This window comes from Fukomys damarensis, unplaced genomic scaffold (assembly GCF_012274545.1).
Source record: "Fukomys damarensis isolate Sample0158 unplaced genomic scaffold, DMR_v1.0_HiC HiC_scaffold_8, whole genome shotgun sequence".
In the NCBI taxonomy this organism is placed as follows: Eukaryota; Metazoa; Chordata; class Mammalia; order Rodentia; family Bathyergidae; genus Fukomys; species Fukomys damarensis.
In genome coordinates this window covers 8,880,701-8,899,658 of record NW_022900920.1, presented here as the reverse complement: position 1 = coordinate 8,899,658, position 18,958 = coordinate 8,880,701, and the positions used below count along the sequence as shown (strand labels likewise).

The following is an 18,958-nucleotide window of genomic DNA, read 5'->3' as shown; positions in this document are numbered from 1 at the left end:
GGCAGGGAGCCGAGGTTGGGTGGGGATCTGCCCGAGGCTGTCCGCCGCTCAGCGCCTGAACCTAGGCCCCGGGCTCACCGCGTCCCTCGGAACCGGCGCTTCCTCTAGCTTCCGCCGTCGCCACCGGCCCAGCGCCAGGCTGTCCATGCGACCTCAAGTTTGAGACCGCTCGGCCGCTCGGGTCCATCCGGAGTCCGGGCCCCAGCCCAGCTCCGCCACCACCCTTTCCGCACGTGTCTCGAGGAAGCCAATAAGGAGGTGGAAGGGGCGTGCCCGGTGAGGAGGGCGTGAGCCAAGTAAAGCAAGCGCAACGAGGAGCAGTGGAGACCAGCATCTTCTTAGGGAAAGCATTCTAGGTCGCCAATGGGCAAAGAAGTTCACTTCTCTGTTCACAGAACCAGCCTGGAAGCCCAGAAGGCCTGTCCGGTTAGGATAGCGACGCTTGACTGCCGAGTTTAAATCCTCAGAGAGCGCCCGCCTCTTCCCTCCTGTGATTGGCCCATTAGCCTCCCTTCGCTCCTTGCTGTGGTCGGTAGGATGATTGATCGTATAGCGGGCCAATCAACGCGAGCGATGTTGGGGGCTGTCTTTGGGAATTGAGGTTTTACTAGCTCCCGCCTTTTAGGCTGCCGGGTCCCTCAAAAAGCCCGGGTGCTGTCCTTCCTCGGGCAATCAGAAAAGCAAGGCCTGTGTTGGAGCGTGGGTGCCGGAGTCCTAGCTGCCCGTGGGGCACTCCTCCATTCTCTCTGAACGGCCGCCTTTGGCAGAGTGGGAAGCGATGCTGGGATTTCTGTAACAACTTGACCGAACTCTTCCTCGTCCCGCATCTCCCTCCCTATCTGTTGTAGTCAGCAGGACTTGACCAGGGAATACATTTACTACAGGTCACATAGATTATAAGATTATTTTATGATAGTTACCCCAAAAGCCAAATGTTAAGGAGTGCAAGAGATTAACCGTACACTAGGGGCCCAAGAATCCAGATCCCAGGGGATTCCCACACAAGTCTAGCTAAAGGCTTAGAGTCCAAGGCAGTGTCCTCGAGTCTAGCCAGTGGCCTAGAGCCAACGGCAATGTCTCAGGCTTGTCCCTAACTGATGAGCTGCACCCCTGGAAGGCCCAAGGCCAGTAGTGGAAGCCAGAAAATCTACACTGGTGAGATGAAGGATTTGTGCCACCAAGCTGAGGGATCTGCACTGGAGCCAGGAACTGTTGCTCATGGTGAAGATCAGAGCTCACCTGATGAAAACAGCAGCCATTCCCAAGGACAGTAAGGCCCCAACCTCCTCCAGGGAGAACAGCTTAATTCACATCAGGAAAACCAACCGCAGCAAGCTTCTCCTAGAAAATCACCAGGCCGAGAACTTCCTCTCCAGTTCTCTTTTTATGGTTATTGGTAACAATTTTCAGGTGGATCCCCCACGCCCAGACTACTCTGATTCAGCTCAGCTGGGCGTCAGAAATTGACTATCAGTCAATCCACCACATGTCCCTCAGAGCTCCCAGTGCTTCTGCTCCAAAGTGCCCAGAACCTGGACCCTTTTTGATAAATTAAAATAAAGCCAACCAGTCCTGCTTGTTGCACGCCTGTAATCTCGTCACTTTGGGAGACTGAGGCAAGCTAGTAAATTTGAGTCCAGCCTGGGCAATTTAACGACTTGGCGAAACCCTGTCTCAAAATAAATTTTTAGAAGTTGCTGGCAATGTAGCACAGTGGGAAGACCCTGTACCAGGGGCAGGGAGGGGGTGGAGTGTGGGGCTGCCTTCTCTCCTACTGTTCCCTAGTGTTGGCTTCCTGACGCTGCTGCAGCCTTATGGTCACCACGGAGCTCTCTGGTGGGAACCTTAGGGAAGTAACAGGACAGCCCCGTGCTGATTCTGGAATTTGTCCTTAGCAGACCAACTTTGACCTTCAATTCCTAATCCTTTAATAATCCCTCCCTTTTTCCTGGCATTTTAAACTCAAGAAGAGGCCTCACTAGATAGATAGTATAAATCCTGAGGCGGAACCACCTTCCTGTAGAATAACAAACAGAACTCTAGAACTCGACCTTTGATACATTCTTCCTTAGTAGCTAGCCATAGAAGGTCGAAATCCACTGTGAGAAGGCACACGCCTTTGCCCAGCCTGCAACCTCTCAGCCCCTTGCCTCCCCATAAAAATCCTGCTCACCCCTGAGCTGGGGGAAGTGCAAGCTAGAGGAGCTATCCTCTGTCTTCAAGGGCTAACTTGCATGAACCCAATTTCTTCCTACCAACTCTTGATTTTCAAATATTGACAGTCAAAATAATTATAATGGGTAGGGAATTGTGTGTACTAAATGAAATATTTACATATAAAGCAATGAGTACAATGCCTGACAAATTACTCAATAAATGGTATATTACTTCTTTTGTAGTCTTAAGACTACTACTACCACTGGTTCACAAGAACTTGAGAACTCGTCCCAGGGTCCCATTACCCAAGGCAAACAAAAAATCTCCCATCAGAAACCATTGGTATCAGATGTGGTTTTGAAATGCAGAATCTTTGAAAAAGGCAGTGTATAGCACTTTATGATGTGCCTCCAGAGGGATCCGTACAATGTCTTATACCCAGACAAATATACAGTTACTTCAGCACAAATATGTGAATATTCACATATACTCTGAGTGGGATATATAAAGATCAGTTCAAATGAGTAGCTTCAGACTTGGGGTCAGGGACCTAACAATTTTCAGAACAATTTGAATTTCACAGGTGAAAGTAAGGTACAATTGTGGACCCGTATCACTTCCTGTCCTTTAAAAACTGTTTCGGCTTGTTGTTTACCTTAAATGACTTGCTCTGTCATTCAATTTCAGTACCACAAGGCTTTGTGGTTATGGCTACTTTTCAGATGAGTCATAGAACAATATCTCAGCAAATTTAGTTTCAGGAATCTAAATGGCTTTTATTAGCAAGTCATGAACCAGGCAACATCCATCTACAAAATATATGTACCAGTGAAATATGGTGGATCTTATAGGCAGACAAAAAGTGGACAAGTGACAGGAACAATGAACAAATGGCAGATTGGTTTCCAAATTTCCTCAGGATGTAAGTGAAATCTCGACAGGGATTTGACTCACTCCATTGACCTCTCAGAAAGTCAGATCTTACAAGTGTTTAAGTTTTGATTGGTAACATGGAACCTTGGTATGGTGACTCCGTGTAGAGCCTGCTGTCTAACAGATGCTTAAAACAAATCCTGGACCATTTCTCCAAGTAATGGAGGAAGAAATTCGGCCCATGAGTTTAATACAGTAGTAAGAATATTTAAAAAGATACAGTTTGGGCCAGGGACACAGCTCATTGGTAAAGCACTTGATTAGCATGTGGAAGGCCCCAGGTTTGAGCCTCAGCAACACACACACACACACACACACACACACACACACACACACACACACACGATGCAGTTAAGTATTAGAAAAAACACAGAAATAGCTTCATGACATTGGATTCTGACTGTAAAGTTCAACAAAAGAAAAAATAAATTGTACTACATGAAAATGACAAATGTTTGTGCATTGAATAATACTACTAAATAGTACAAGGAAAAGGTAAGCCATGGAATGAAGCAGATATCATGTATCTGATAAGGATAAATTGAGAATTTATAAAGAATGCCGACAAATTAACAATAACAAAATGATTTAAAACCTACAAAATAAACGAGTAGACATTTCTCTAAAGAAGATAAACAAGTGGCCAATAAGCACATGAGAAGATGATTGACATTAGTTATTAAGGAAATGTAAATCTAAACCATTTTGGTTTACCACTTCATATCCAGGTTGACTATTATCAAAAGAAAAAGATAAAATGAAGGTAACAAATATTATATAGGATATAAAGAAGGTGGAACTCTTGTATATCATTGGTAGGAATGTGAAGTGCTATGCCACTATTAAAAACAGTATGTTTTTCCTCAAAAAAATTAAAAATAAAATTACTATATCAGCCAGCTCCCTCTGGGTTTATACACAAAATAACTAAAACCAGAGACACCTATGTTCATAGCTGCATTTGTCGCAATATCCCAAATGATAGAAATAACCCACACATCCAATGATGGATGAATGAATTCCCAAAATGTGATTGAGCCGTTAAATTGGAATATTACTCTGCCTTAAAAAGGAAGGAAATGCTGACACAAGCTACAAAGTGAGTGAACCTTGAAGACATTTACACTGAGTGAAACAGTCCTGTCACAAAAAGTCAAATTTCATGTAATGCTTATCTTACCACAATAAAAATACACTTATTAAAATAGAAGTCATTTCTCTGTATGTTGCTAACTGATATTGCATACCACTTTCAGGGGAAGTGGCTCTCAGGAGAAAGGTGACTCCAGTTCCAACACTGTCCACTTCCAGGACAGGGCAAACTCTTTTAATTGCTGAATTGCCATCCCCTTTTGGGGGTATGAAAATGGAATGATAATAATGGTGCCTACCTTAATGGGATGCTTTTAGCTTTGAGGGAGCTGTATTGGGAGCGGTAAGCTCTCGCCTGATGATGACCACTGTGATTATTATCTCCAGCCTGTTCCCAGCTGAAGTTGGGTCATGTGGTGTTCAGGAAATTTCCAGAGAGGTTCAATTTTCTTATGGCTCCAGTGATGTGTATTAGGGTGAAGTACTCATTTCTGAGCCCTCTCCTTCATCTCTAAAATAGGAATAAAACAGCTCCTGTTGTCACTTCCAGAGAAATCAGAGCTTCAAAGGGTGGTGCCAATTTGCCTTGATTAAAACGTTTAGTTCAGCCTTGCCAAGGGAAATGTATCTCTCTCCCATGTGTGTGTGTGTGTGTGTGTGTGTGTGTGTGTGTGGGCAGAGGCCCAAGTAACTTTGATGTATTGCCTTGATTAAAACGTTTAGTTCAGCCTTGCCAAGGGAAATGTATCTCTCTCCCATGTGTGTGTGTGTGTGTGTGTGTGTGTGTGTGTGTGGGCAGAGGCCCAAGTAATACTTTGATGTAGCTGTTGCAAAGCCACTATTTCTGTTCTCCTCCATTTCAAACTCCAATGACTTCTTTTAAAAATCACTACCTGTGGTCCTCATGTTGGGGCATAAAAGATAGCATATGTAGTCTGTAGCATGGACCCGGCATACAGTAGGTGATTAGTAATATCACCTTTCTATCCCTTCCTTCTTGCACTCCTAATAAGAAATGTCAATTCTTCCTTAGGCACTAATGTAAGTTTATTTTTGTCTTTAGAGGTCACAGTTTCTTTGGATATGATAATAACAATAATGGTTATCATCTTTAAAGAGAGATTCTTCCCCTTACATTGCACCTCATTTGCTCCTTTCTGTTTTTCAGATTTTGACTCCCAAGAGGAATTGTGGTCAACCACCCAGCCTAAAGGATCCACCCTGGCCCACTCTCGGCTCTCTGGCACTCATGGCCACATGGTTGTTTTCTTTTTTTACTGGTTGATCCCATCCTCCCGAATGCTTCTCCACTGTCCAGGTCCAAGGATAGATACTGTAGGCATAAGGAAATGCTAGTCCATTAGGCATCTTTATTTCCTCCACATTTTTTATTAGTGTATATTGGTTATACAGACTAATGGGTTTTATTTTAGCAGATTTGTATATGCAGAAAAGATACCTAAATCATTCCCTCCCCCATCATCCTTTAGCTTCACTTCAATCCCTAGTTTCATATATTTGGGAGGGGGGCTCAATGTGTAAAATGTGTTTTGATCATATTCATGCCCCTTATTCCCTAGGCATCTTTGGTTTCTCTTAATCCTCACTGTGACACTGCAGGGCAGTCTTTATGTTCAGATAATGAAACTGAGGCACAGAGATGTTATCTACCATGTCCATGACTGCAAAAACAATCAAGTAACTAATCTGAACACAACCACACTGTCTGCTTTCCTACCCTTCTGCTGCTCTCGGGAGTTCTGATTCCTATGCGATGCCTCCTTATTAAGCTTTGGATCATCTCCGAAACAAGATGGGCGAAATGAAAAAATTAAAAGAGTTCCAACTCAATTACCCCAAGGGCCAGAAGTTGCAGGTGCCTTTCTGGAGGCGTTCAGGGAGGGGCGTGGCTGTCTAAAGTGAGTCTCTACTGGACAATATGTTCCTCATTCTGCACACACAACTTTGTATTTGAAGTGGCTTTCACACGACAATGTGCAATTAACAGCTTTCACCTCCACAAAGGCCAGGCAGGCCTCTGCCTCTCTCCCTCTCTCCCACTTCTCTGGCTTTCATTTACCAGACACAGGGACAAGGGACTCTTTCACCCAGGCTTTTAATCACATGCATTCATCCCAGGTCGTCCCTATCTTCTCTTCCTGCCGAGAATGTTCTGCTTAATCAAAGTCCAGCCAATTTCTTCTGTCTTTTCCATAGGTCCTTCTCTTCTTGGCTTAGATTTGCTCCTCAGACGGCTCCTCAAACTGGATACTCTAATGACTCTACCCGCTGTCTATCATGCTGTCCACACTAGCACACTGGCACTGGAGTAGGGAGCTCAATTGATCTGTTTATTCCTGTGTCCTATACCCAGTGTGGCGGGGCCCAGTGCAGGTGCTAACAGAATGGTTAATGAGTGAGGCGAGGTATACAGGGTCTCCAAGAGAGAAAGCCTCTACCCTGCTGTTCATTCTGTGGCTGCTTGTGGGCTAAGGGGGCTCTGAGTCACCCTAGATAAAACAGATAGGATGTGAAATTCGAAAACAAAAAAATGAGGATGCACAAGCCACCCATGGTCCACTTCTTGTCTTTATACTTGCACCTTGTATGTATGCATTCAAATAAAAAGGTAGCTGCTTAGAATTGTTTCCAGGGGCTCCAAGCTCTGCTGTCTTTTGTCTTTCACATTAAGTTGGTCTTCCTTCTTTTATTAAAAAATGTGTTTATTTCTGCAGTCTGGCAGTTGAATCCAGGATCTCTACACTGAGCTACATTCCCAGCCCTGTGCCTTTAAACATTATTTTTTTAAAATGTTTATTTTGACACAGGGTAGTGTTAAGGCACTAAGTTGCTCAGGCTGGGTTTAAACTTTTGATCCTCCTGCCTCAGTCTGAGAGTGCTGGGATTACAGGTGTGTCCCTCCATGCCTTGGCTTTCAGTCTGATCATTTGTTCTGTCTTCTCACTGTGAACAGGCTAATTGTTTTATCCCAAGAGGATTCAATCTAAAGAACAGATAACTTTCTCCTCAGTTCCAGAGTGCTGGTATTTTAGGAGTTTGCCACTACCCCAAATTCCAGCCCGATCTTTAGCTCTGTCTTCTCATGGTGGACAGCCAGATTGTCCTATCTCAAGATAATTATATCTGAAGGTTAACTTTTGTGCTAGGTCACCCACACACTTGTGCTAGTGAAGATCATTGTTTTGGTTTTCTCTTATGGCAAGAGTTAGTACAAGATTGTTCCAGGCCTGGATGTGTAGCTCAGTGGTAAGGGACTTCCCTAGCATGTGTGAGGCACAGGGTTCAAAGCCCAGCACTGAAAAAAAATTTTTTTTATTCCTTGAAATATTTCCTGAAATTGTAAATGTGATCTGTAAAAATGACCCAAATAGATAAGTATTTAATGTTGAAGGACTATAGGACTTATACAAATTAAACATTTATATGATGCTATTTAATGTATGTCCCCATATCCATCCCATAATGTAATTGCAAAAACTTGCTACATACAAAAGACAAGGATTCTATAGTTTGTCATTTTGCATTTTCTTCAGAGGTGCTGTAGATAAATAAAAACATTCAAACTCCCTAAATGTGCCTTCTAAAATTGATGGCTTCATGCTTGAATGGAATGCATTGTCTCTCATTAAAATTTGTCCCTGTTTCTCAGTCCAATAATGTTTGTTAAATACCACACACTAATGTGCTTTCTATATAACACTTTGTTTCAATAATACATTAAGACTTTAGCATGATGTTTTATATTTCATCCTAATTTTTTTACTTAAAGTGTATGTTTGGTAATCCATTTTTGAGGTATTTTTACATAAATTATAGGGTATGTTTTTGCACTTCAGCTCTCACAACATATTAAGAAGAGAAACCCCCAGCATGTGGAAATATGACTGAAGCCACATTAGTGTGTGGGTTGGAAATAATAAGGATTATAAATGGCTCACTAGGTATAGAAAATAAGAAAAGACTTATTGAGGAGAAGTAAAAAAGCTTGCTCTCTTTATACACAGCTGAAAGAAGGCACCCTGAAAGATATATTACTATTCACCTTATTTTTATTTCTAAGGGAGTTTTTATTAATCCCCTTTTATCAATCAAAATAAATTGATTGCCAGTGAATACCATATTTCCTATTTCAAATTATAAAACAAAAGCAAAGACATGCAAACTCATATACCACATGCTTTGGTAAACAAGAGATCAACCTACTCCAAAGGGATTGCTAAATAGCATTAAAGGTTTTTACAGCTGTCTTTTAAAACAGAACATTTCATCAAAGGATAAGATTATACCTTAATATTCATTTGGAATTCCACTTCACCCCGCTGTGTTAGTGACCAGGTATTTCAGAGCATTATAGTTTAATATTTATATCCCATCACAAAAGGACATATTACTGTAGGGTAAATACAGTTATGGCCAATAATAACTCTACTCTGGGTAAGGAATGATATAGTAACCTGACTCAGAGGAGAGAAAGCCAGGTAGTCAGAAATACACCTGTGAATTGCTTCCCCAAGAGGAGTCTGATCACTTCTAGTGTCACTATGATGCAGTTATGTGCAGTGTACAGAAACTAGAAAATAAAGATTTCCAACAAGTTGGCGGGAGTGTGTCTCTTGGTCCCACAGGCCTGTGAAGAAGCCTAGAGAATTAGGGACAGTAGGAATAAGGCAGCAGTTTAGAGGATGGAGCCGTATTGGGCTCCCATATGGAGGGGCTGAGTGGTGAAGGAAGGCTCCGAAGACTTCTGAAGCTGTGGGCAGCTCTTGGCCTCTCAGCGGCAGCCCCTGGGACAGCTGCTGTTTCCTGTACTTGCTGTCCTGTCTGTGCAGAGTCAGCTGAGCTAAGCTCAGCCCTCTCCTTCAGCCCTGTGGAGGAAGGGACTACCCATTCTGGGGTCCTACCATCTCCATCCTAGGAAAATGATTGTCTCCCTATATCTCCTGTTATTCATTTCAACAGATGTGAGCTGAAAAGGGAAGGCATATTATAGTTGGAAAGTCCAAAGGTAATGGTGCCACTGATGTGCTTGAATGAGATATTTCCTCTGATGAAAATAAAGCCTATTTTATATGGATAAGCAAGTAATAGATACTAACCCAAACATAGGCTCATCCTGGGATAACCACTGAGTTTTTGCTCTACTTTCATGAAAGTAGCAACTTTATCATGAGAATATTACATACAAACTCATTCCTTTATTTATTTAGACATTTTCTAGAGCCACATGGGCCCATGTATCCCTCAAAATCAGGTAGCTTTCTTTTGTCCTTTCTGTTTCACTGGTTTTGTTTTAGGAGAAGAAATTGAAAGTCAGCACTATTTTATAGAAAAATCATCACAGCCATTAAAATCTGATGTGAAGTCTCTAGTCTGGACACCATCCCATCTGCGAAGAGGCGATCCAAGTGCCTTCACATTATCCAGTGTCGCTGTAGTATTTCCTCACTTCCCTGAGCTACACACACTGCCATGGGGGTTCCTGTGCTGGATGGTGGGGGTGGGGGGAGCCTGGGACCACCCATTTCTGCCTGTCCTGGGCTATACCGAGGCCATTTTTGATGGGCCACCGTTCACATAGTCCAAGCTGGGCAGCAGTACATGCCAGGATGCAAATCCAGCTGACAATAAATAATTAGTGTTCTTTTTCCAGCACTGAGAGGAAAGTCTGTCATATTTTAGAAGACAGAGAATAGGAAGGCCTTGTAGGTGTGACCAGCATTTGAGGAATTTTGGAAAGTAGGATTGGAGTCATTAATTTAATTAAACTTCAGTGGATTCAATTTTCAGGCTGGAATGGCATCTGCCACATGTTAGAGAGCCATTTACTGATTCTGTCCTCTAGCTACCAAGGAGCTGTGTCTTTAAGATATAGGAGAGTTTGTGTGCGTGTGTGTGTGTGTGTGTGTGTGTGTGTGTGTGTGTTTTCTCAGTGTTTTCCACACTTCTACTTTGAGTTCCTTCTCAAAGGAACTCAAACTTTGAGTGGCCAAGTGTGCCTGGTGCTGCCAGCCACAGCAGAGATCCACTCAAGAGAGGTGGCACCGCTAGGCCAAAGGAGCAGTTAAGAGAATAGTCAGGCCACAGGGCAGAGTTCCCATGTGCTCCGAGGAGGAAGCATGAGGTAGAAACCTGTGTCTCAAGGACCCTGGAAGAAATGTGAGTCCTGGAACCACCAGCCTGAGTTTCACTTGCTAGAACTTCATATATCCCTAAGGAACCACCTCCGATTTTACAAGAAGTCTTGTCTATAACACAAAGTGAGTTCATGTGCCCTTAATTTCTTAGCTGTGAAACAGAAATTATAAATGAGGCTAGAACATTAACTCCCGATGGACTTGGAAAATACAACACACATACACAGACACACACAAACACACACACCTTACTTATAAAACATTTTGACTAAAACAGGAGCCAGGTGCAGGCCAGGCAGGGTTGTAATTTAAGCTACTCAGGAGGTTGAGACAGGAGGATGGCAAGTTTGAGGCCAGACTGAAGCAAGTTGGTTAAGTTCCTATCTCAAAATAAAACATAAAAATAGCAGTGATAGAGTGCTTGCCTAGCATTCTTGAGGCTCAGGATTCAATCCCTATACCACAAAATTGAAATTAAATACACAAGAGAGAATGTGCAGCTGCGTATAAACATGTGGTGAGTTTGCACACATACCAATAAGATGTCACAGAAGGGCGTCTGGGTGATTGGGGAACTGGACAGGTGAGTAATGACCCATGCGAAAATGTGCATGCAGGGATCACCGGCAGAGTTCTTCCTTCCCTCCCTTTCCCTGTCTCCCATGCTTTTATATGCAGGGCCTAGACTTGGTGACATTTACGGGATTTCAAGTAGACGGCTGATTGGAACGAGAAGGGCAGGAGAAAGTGTTGAAAGTTTGCAAGTCAAGGAAAAAGCAAGCATTTGGGATGGATCAGTAGAATCTCTAGAGACAGCACCAGTTTGTGTTAATTCTCAGTAGTGGTTCTCTACTGTAGGTTGAATAAAGAAACCACTCAACAAAGGCAGCCCTTCGAGCTGGGAGAGGCAGCTGATGCCATCTGCAGCCTAGATCCTGGCTCTACAATTGCTCCCAGCTCTGGTCCCTAATGGGAAGAGATTAGAATTCACGTGGGCAATAGAAAGTGGTCAGTTAATTCTTAAAATGAGTTTTGACCTTAGAAAGTGTAGACAATTAAAAATATGTTTAAAATTGTTTTAACTAAGGAATACTGGAGGCTGTAACAATTGGATTGAGATGTATGAACTACATTTCTTTATTCTTTTTATTTTTCAAAGCTGGAGATTGAACCTAGGACCTCGCACCTGCTAGGCAAGTGTGCTGCCACTGACTGACCTACTCCTCCAGCCCCTTTTTGACTTTAATTTTTACGTTTGAGACAGAGTGTTGCCAAGTCTAGTCTCAAACTTTGAATCTTCCTGTCTCAGTTTCCCAAGTAGCTGAGATTACAGGCCTACACCTCCAAGACCATTTCTTACATCCTACTAGAGGGCGCCTTATGGGACATGATCACCACCACTCCCCCATACAGTACATCTGTGTTCAACCCAGAGCTAGAGTTAGATTAGGTTAGTGGGTACATACTTATCCAGCTAGTCTTATCTTCTTAGGGGAAAACAGAATTACTGTGAAGCCATCAGATACACATATTTCTGAAAATAAATGGAATGTATTTTTACTGGCAGAGCCAAGATGAAGTATGTCTTGAAATCTGTTTTACAAATAAACTTGCACATAAATTGTCCATTCACTGCTTGGAAATCCTTTTTTGTGTTTGAGGAGCTGTCAGAGGTCCCTAATAAACAGTGAGTCTTATTTAGTTTACTGGATATGTAATTCTTCTTTTCTTTGAAAATAATTATTTTTCGAGCAAGTGCAGCAAAAGTACAACCAATAAAAATCTGGCTATGACAGAATAAACAACCTTTATAGCAAGTACATGCATCAAGTTCTTCTAATAAAAGCAGTTTCTGGTCAGGAAGAGAACATAGAAAATTGGCTGACTTGTCCCTGGATCAAGACCCACTCCTAAGAGCTGAGAGAGGAAACTACTGCACCACCCCTCCTTGCTCCCCAGACTGGCCCTCAGTTATTAGCGTGACAGGCAGAGGGTCCCAGTTGCCAGGGTGGCTCTTAGACTAAGAAGGCAAGGGCCAGTTGTATGGTTGGAGCTAGTGTCCCATTCCCCTAAGCATTACTTGCAAGACACATTTCCCAAGGTCCACTTCTGGGGCCAGAGACACTGATGGACAGAAGGCTGAGACCCCCTGAAGGATGCTGAAGAGGCAGGTGGGAGACTGGCCACCATTGTGTTCCCCCAGTTTGGGCAGGATGGTTCTCCCTGTGCCAGGTGGGTGACAGGGCTGGGGGATGGGACAAGGGCCAAAGAAGGAGAATCCCATCTGCGGCTCTCTGGGGGGACCCCGTCCAGCCGGGAATAGGAGGTGAGAGCCGCCTCTTATTCGTGGGTCATCAGAGGCCGATCCGATCTTGAATGTCTGTGAAGGAAATCTTTAAGAAGTTAGAGCACATGGCCCAAGTCTGATTTCTGATCAAAGGCTCTTTATTGGCTCAGCAAAACGATTATATACTGTTATCCCAGGGGGAAGGTTCAGCAAGCTTATTGGACAGTTCAAACAAATCTTCTACCAATCACATGAGTCACTCAAGCATTTAACCATAAAGGGACAAAGCATTTATCAGCATACAGCAATCAGTATTTTACCAAATGTGGGGAGGGGTAAGTGGGAAGGCGTGCATCAACAATTAACCCTATGCAATCTTTAACTTAACAATCTCCAGGGGCAAGCGGGGCAAGGGGAAAACCAATTTTGATACCAAGATTCGTCCTTTTCCCGTTGCTTCTGCCTTTGTTCGAGGCTTTCCTCAACCCTTCTAATGCTATCATCCACCAGGCCCAGTTTATCTTTAAAAAAGCAACATTCTTAAAGAAGGGGGTTGGGGCCAATGGCAATGGGTTTGAACTGAGGTGGTTCTTTCAAAAGCCTGATGGAAAAGGTGAGACCCGGATCACGGCCGCTGATGTAAAGGCGAAGGCCCCACTCAACCTGACGAGTCCAGTGGTATTGTTTGCCGGGCGTGGTGGTGCACGCCCATAATCCCATAAAACTAGTCTGGATTACAGTGAGCTCCAGGTCGACACCCGTAATCCCATAAACCCAGCCTGGATTACACAGTGAGCTTAGCCTGGATTACACAGAGAGCTCCAGGTCAATCTCATCTGCATAGCTGAGACCCTCATCTCAGAAAAGCCAAATAGAGTCATAGATTGTGTCAATGCCTCAATGGTAGAAGTTACTTTTCCAATGTCAAATGCCAGCGGGCTCCCACACCCATCCTCACTTTTTGTTCTGGGCTGGGTCAGCCTATTCAGGCAGGTCAGGGACTCACAGTGAGGCACTTTTTTTTCTGGCCTCTCTCCTAGGCCATGATCGCTGCACCCTTTGTCATTGCATGACCAGAAATCCAAGTGGGCAGAATGAGGGGTTGGGCCAGGTGGGTTCCAGGCTCGTCCTGGGGAGCTCTGTGTTAGCAAGATCTCTGCAGTCATGCTGGGGCTCATTTATGATTTTATAGTAGCTCAGAAGATGTTATCACAGCTTGAGAACTGAAATTAAAATATGTATCCTTCAGGTGCAAATCTACTGTACTTACAGCTTTACTGTTTCTCTTCAGGGGGGCTCCATTAATCCTGAACCAGTGAAATTCCTAAGGAAATTAATTCCCTCTAGTTGGGGTTATTCTCAACTGGTCTTTGGCGGTGGACTAACTGGAATTTAAGAGTTTTTTTTTTTTTTAAAGGGAAATGGCCATTTTACCTGAATAACCACTTTTTGAATGCTATTTTCTCATTCATTCCCTCTATACCCCTTTGTGTTTCTCAGCTTTTCTGGTCAGGGTTTACAGGGACCCTATCAGGTGAGAGCCTTTATTTAAGCCCATCAGGTGTTCATCTCCATGGCAGGTTTTTGGTGCCCCCCCCAATAGTACCTGGCATTGTACCAGTGAGTAACAACACAGCCACAGCAATGAATTCTGCAAGGTTAAATTACAACCTTGCCTGTTTAGAAGCAGTAAATATTAGCTGTTGTTACACAGCAAAATAATTATCTCTCTCTCTCTCTCTCTCTCTCTCACACACACACACACACACACACACACACACACACACACACACACACACCCCTCTTTAAAACATAGTCAATTTGCCGTGAGAGATCCTTTGCTACCAGAAAGCTCAGCACTCCCACCTGGTTTCCCCTCCACTCCTCACACTGAGGACTGGAACCAAAGGCCTTCACATTTAGCTATATCCCCAGCCCCTTTTTATTTTTTATTTTGAGACAGTCTTATCAAGTCAGTAAGTTTTCTGGACTGGACTCCAACTTGAGCTCTTCCTGCCTCAGCCTCCCTGAGTGCTGGGATTACAAGTTTGCACCATCACACCCAGCCAAATCCTCCTTTTTGCTTCTTCTATGAGAGCTTTGGCTCTCCCAGGCCAGGATTTCAGCTCCCAGGGCAGTAGCCCCTGGTCCTGGTCCCTATGCTCCAAGGCCCTAAAGTGCTACACAGCACTATTGGAGGAGCTTATTTGTCCCTGCTAAAGACCACTGGATCCTTTTGCTGTGCCAGGACAGCCATTCCTGACCAAGAAGGACCAGGCAGACCAGAGGGGTTCCTGTCCAGATGGTTCTCCCACTCCAGAGAGAGAATAGAACATGGATGAACGTATGAGGCCATGAGCCTGGCCAGCCTCAATCACTTGTGCTCCTATGTTTTTCAGCTTTTGGGCACCAACCAAGCACAATGGAAAGTCAAGTCCAGAGTGTTCCATAAAGGCCTAAACCTATGGCCTACTGAGGGTGGAGATGGTCAGTGTTTCCCTCTGGACCCTAACATGCTCAGAGGGAGAGGACTGTGCTCTGCAGAGCAGCTGTGGGTAAGCAGAGCTTGAAATGGGAAAGGGGAGTCCTGGTGTTGCCCTCCCTTGGGGGTCTGGGCAGCTTCCTTAGTTATAAACTGCAGGGTAGGCAGCAAATCTTTCACACCACCACTTGAGGGATCCTGATTGAGAAATATGGACACTGCACACGCACTTTGGGAAGTCAGAAAGCACTACGCATAAGCCTAGTAGCCTTGGTGCTAAAGTCAGCATGTTTTTCTCTGAGCCTGCCTTCCTTCCTTCCTGCCTTCCTTTCTTCCTTTTTTATTCAGCATATTCTGCCACTGACCTACATCCCCAGACCTTTTATATTTTGAGACAGGGTCACTCATCTCAAAGCTGCCTGGGCTGGCCTTGAACTTGTGATTATCTTGCTTCTGCCTCTGCTCGCCAGGGCATGTACCAAACCACCTCAGGGTGGCCAGAAGTCAGAGCATTTTAAAGCCAAGAAGTCATCTACTGCCCCCTAGGCCATTTAGTATAAATAGCGACACCTGCAAGAAGGGCGAGAGGCCAAACTGAAATTGTTAGCTGGAGTTTTTGTAGGTTAAGTAGGGGGCTTGCTCCACAGCTGTTGTATGCTCTTTTCAGTTAATTCTTTCTATTCAAAGGAAAAAAACCAGGCTTTATATAGCAGCCATGTTAGAGGGATGGCTACTCCTTTTTTAGGGAAAAACTTCACTGCAACAAATTTCCTCTGTGTTGTAATTTTATTATTGTAAGTTACAAAGGCAGTCCATGCTTTTTGAGAACATTCAGATGATCCAAAAAGTGGATAACATGAGAAGTAAAAGGCTTTTCTGTTTTCACTCTGCAAATTCTCCTAATACTTTGGGGAGCATCTTTCTGGAGCTCTTTTTTCTATAATATGTTCAGCTCCGCAGTTGTTTTAATTACACGTAATTTTATGCTTAAAAGTGGTAATTGGAATAGACATCCTTTTTACAACATGATTTCCCCTATAATTGTCTCAGAGATTTTACTTTCATTTTTTGTTTTCTATCAACTAAACTTTTATTTTAAAATAACTGTAGAGAAAATTAAAAATGGATATATGTATGAGATGGGTTTGTTTGTAATCATCTCACAACGTATATCTCAAAACATGTTGTACACTTGTATAAGATTTTATTTGTCAATTTTACTCAAAAAAAGAAAAAAAATTGTAGATTTACATGCAGTTATGAAATGACAGTGTTCCCTTGTTCTAATACTGCAATACACTATCCCAACAATATTTGTCCACAATTCACTTGTCTTTTCCATATTTTCCCAGTTTTACTTGTACTAGTGTATTTATTTTGTGAAAATAATTTTTTATAGTGGTACCAGTGACTGAAACTATGGCTGTTGCCCCAGCAACATCTCCAGCCCTTTTATTTTTTATTTTTAGTCAGGGTCTCGCTAAGAGACTAGATTTCCCAGGCTGGGTTAGTATTTAGGATCCTCTTGACTCTTATAATTCCAGAGTGCAGGGGTTACAAGTAATATTCAGTTTATTTCTATGCAATCTTGACTCATGTTTAGGTGCATGTTCCTTACTACCACAGGCAAGAAACAAAGCAGTTTCTCCTATTGCATTTTGAATCATGTAACTTATTTTTAGTAACATCTATTCTCAAGTGAAGCACATGCGTAACAGGTCTAAGGTCACTTTTAATCACTGGAACAGTGCTGACAATACGAAATATAAAGTGAGCCACAAATGAGGTTTGCTGGTGTAATTACATTATACAATTTAAAATGTCCTAGTAACCAAAAGTAAAAAGAGGTAAATTTGATTTTTTTCTGGAACTAAAAAAAGACTTTATTTATTGAGGACAAGAGGATGCAGACAATATAAAAATCAAAAGCTTATCTAACATTTGACTGACTTTCCTTTCTCTGTCCAATGAGAGTTGGATGTTATTTGTACATTTTCTAAGGGTCCTGGTCTGCTCATGAAATTTTGTTGTTGTTGTTGTTACCAGGGATTGAACTCGGGACCCTGTGCTTGCAAGGCAGGCAGCAGAGCTAAATCCCTGGCCCTGCTCATGAACTCTTTATATGAGGGGAAACTGAGGGTCAGATTCGTCAAGTGGCCCATTTGGGAAAACCCTCATCAGGGTAGGACTAAATGTTCAAGTCTGCCTCCTTCTTTCTCTTCTGCCTCATGTGTACTACAAAATAACCATTGCACGCAATGGTGAAGCCTTCAGTTAGTGCAAAGAAGCTCTGGAGGCCCACTTTGCCATCTCAGCACTGGTTCCGGTCCTTCATGATTTTGTCCACAGCCAGAGGGTCTTTTTGATTTTCCAAAAACCCAGGGAACTACTTTTCCGTGAGTACTTGCAGGTCTTCCTTTGTTAAGTAGCCTTTTTCTCCAGCAAATTTGTGAAACGTAAACAGCATGGTTTCCATGGCATGTTCCATTGGGATGGCATTTTGGTGAGGTCTGTTGAAACCTTGGTGTGCAGGCTGCAGATGGTGGGTGGGCGGCTGTGGAGCTGATTTTAATAATATAGCTTCTAAATCCAAATATCCAAGGTTTTATAATTTCAACATGAAATCAATATAAAATTATTAGTGAAATGTTTCATTTTCTTTTTTTGTACAAAGTCTTTGAAGTCTAGGGAGCCCCTCTTATGTGAGCAGCTGGCACTGAGGAGAGAATAGATCTGTGGCTGGCTCTAGTGCATGGGATGGAAACACAGCCATGGCCTCCCTAGAACACAGCCTCTAGATGAGAGAAGCACACTTTTAGGACCCGAATATATCCAAGCAGAAGCAAGCACAGGGTTCCCTGGGATAACCAGCCAGTAGGTAAGGTTGCCCAAGTGCCTAGGAGCCCAGCCAGAGCAGGAGAATCTCCAAGAGGAGTCTCAAGTGCTGGAGACAGTGATTGTGTTCAGAAAGATAGGAGTCACAGGGGAGTGACGCTTTGGTGAGAAAGCCTGGGCTGGTGAGGACACCCTACAAGATCTAACCCCCTTCCCAAAGCAGCTGGATACTGGGCTTTGGGGAGCAAGGAAGGGTTCGGATCTTCTGGTTTGAGGTTCCCAGGAGGTTGAAAATTGGGGCACAGAAGAAATTACCCAGGCCAGAGGGTGTGCGGAAAGCATGGAAAGAGTGGGTGCAGAAGACACCACCTGGAAAGTCAGCATTAGGTCGATGCCAGAGGGAGCAAGGGAAGCGGAGGGTGGTGGTGGTGAGGTAAGAGGGGCCAGGAGGCCAGGAGGTCTGGGTGCGAGGTCCTTGAAAGGGGTAGGCCCTGCTGTACCCAGATCACAATCCCCACTGGGCTGTCCCAAGGGATGCACTTACGGGGGAATGGGGGCACACAGCTGGCGTAGGTTTTGGCTGCTCCCAGAAGGAACTGCAAACACTTTGCTGGTGTTGAGGCTCAGAGACTGCCACCCTCTGTTCCCAGTTTCCCCATCTTTATGCAGTTTTTCTTTTTTCCTTTTTTTTTTTTTTTGCAGTAGTTGTTATTGAACCCAGGGTTACTCTGTTAGCTAAATCCCTAGACCTTTTTGTTTTTTGACACGTAATCTCTCAGTTGCCCAAGCTGGCCCAAACTTGCGATCTTGCGCCACCATGCCCGGATGCAGTTTCAGTTTTGTTAGATTTTAGTTTGCTAATCTGACTTCACTCACAGATCAGATACAGACAAATATCTTTTCTAGGCTGCGGGACTGGCCCATAAAGTATAGCAGCTGCAGGGAAGGTTAGGAGTCCCAGGATCCAGGGATTGTTGTCAGCTCGGTCGCGCCGCCTCAGTTCCAGGGTGTCTGCAG

At 43.7% G+C, this 18,958-nt stretch overlaps 1 protein-coding gene and 1 pseudogene across 4 annotated transcripts in view; both read right to left on the bottom strand.

Annotated features, from left to right (window-relative positions):
* The window catches only part of CUNH10orf143 (chromosome unknown C10orf143 homolog), a 44,298-nt gene extending 43,810 nt beyond the window's left edge, over positions 1-488 (bottom strand). For 2 of the 4 annotated variants that reach the window (XR_004516278.1, XM_033761342.1), the window contains exon 1: positions 79-481. Coding sequence is in view for 3 of the 4 variants with exons in the window: in XM_033761342.1 (XP_033617233.1) it covers positions 79-147 (69 nt within the window). In the remaining variant the exon portion in view is untranslated. Of the gene's footprint in view, positions 1-78 lie in introns of all 4 variants that reach the window. The other 2 variants (XM_010620626.3, XM_033761343.1) reach the window with 2 other exon arrangements.
* Positions 489-16,902: 16,414 nt separating this feature from the next.
* LOC104859795 overlaps positions 16,903-18,958 on the bottom strand; it is a 7,096-nt pseudogene continuing 5,040 nt past the window's right edge.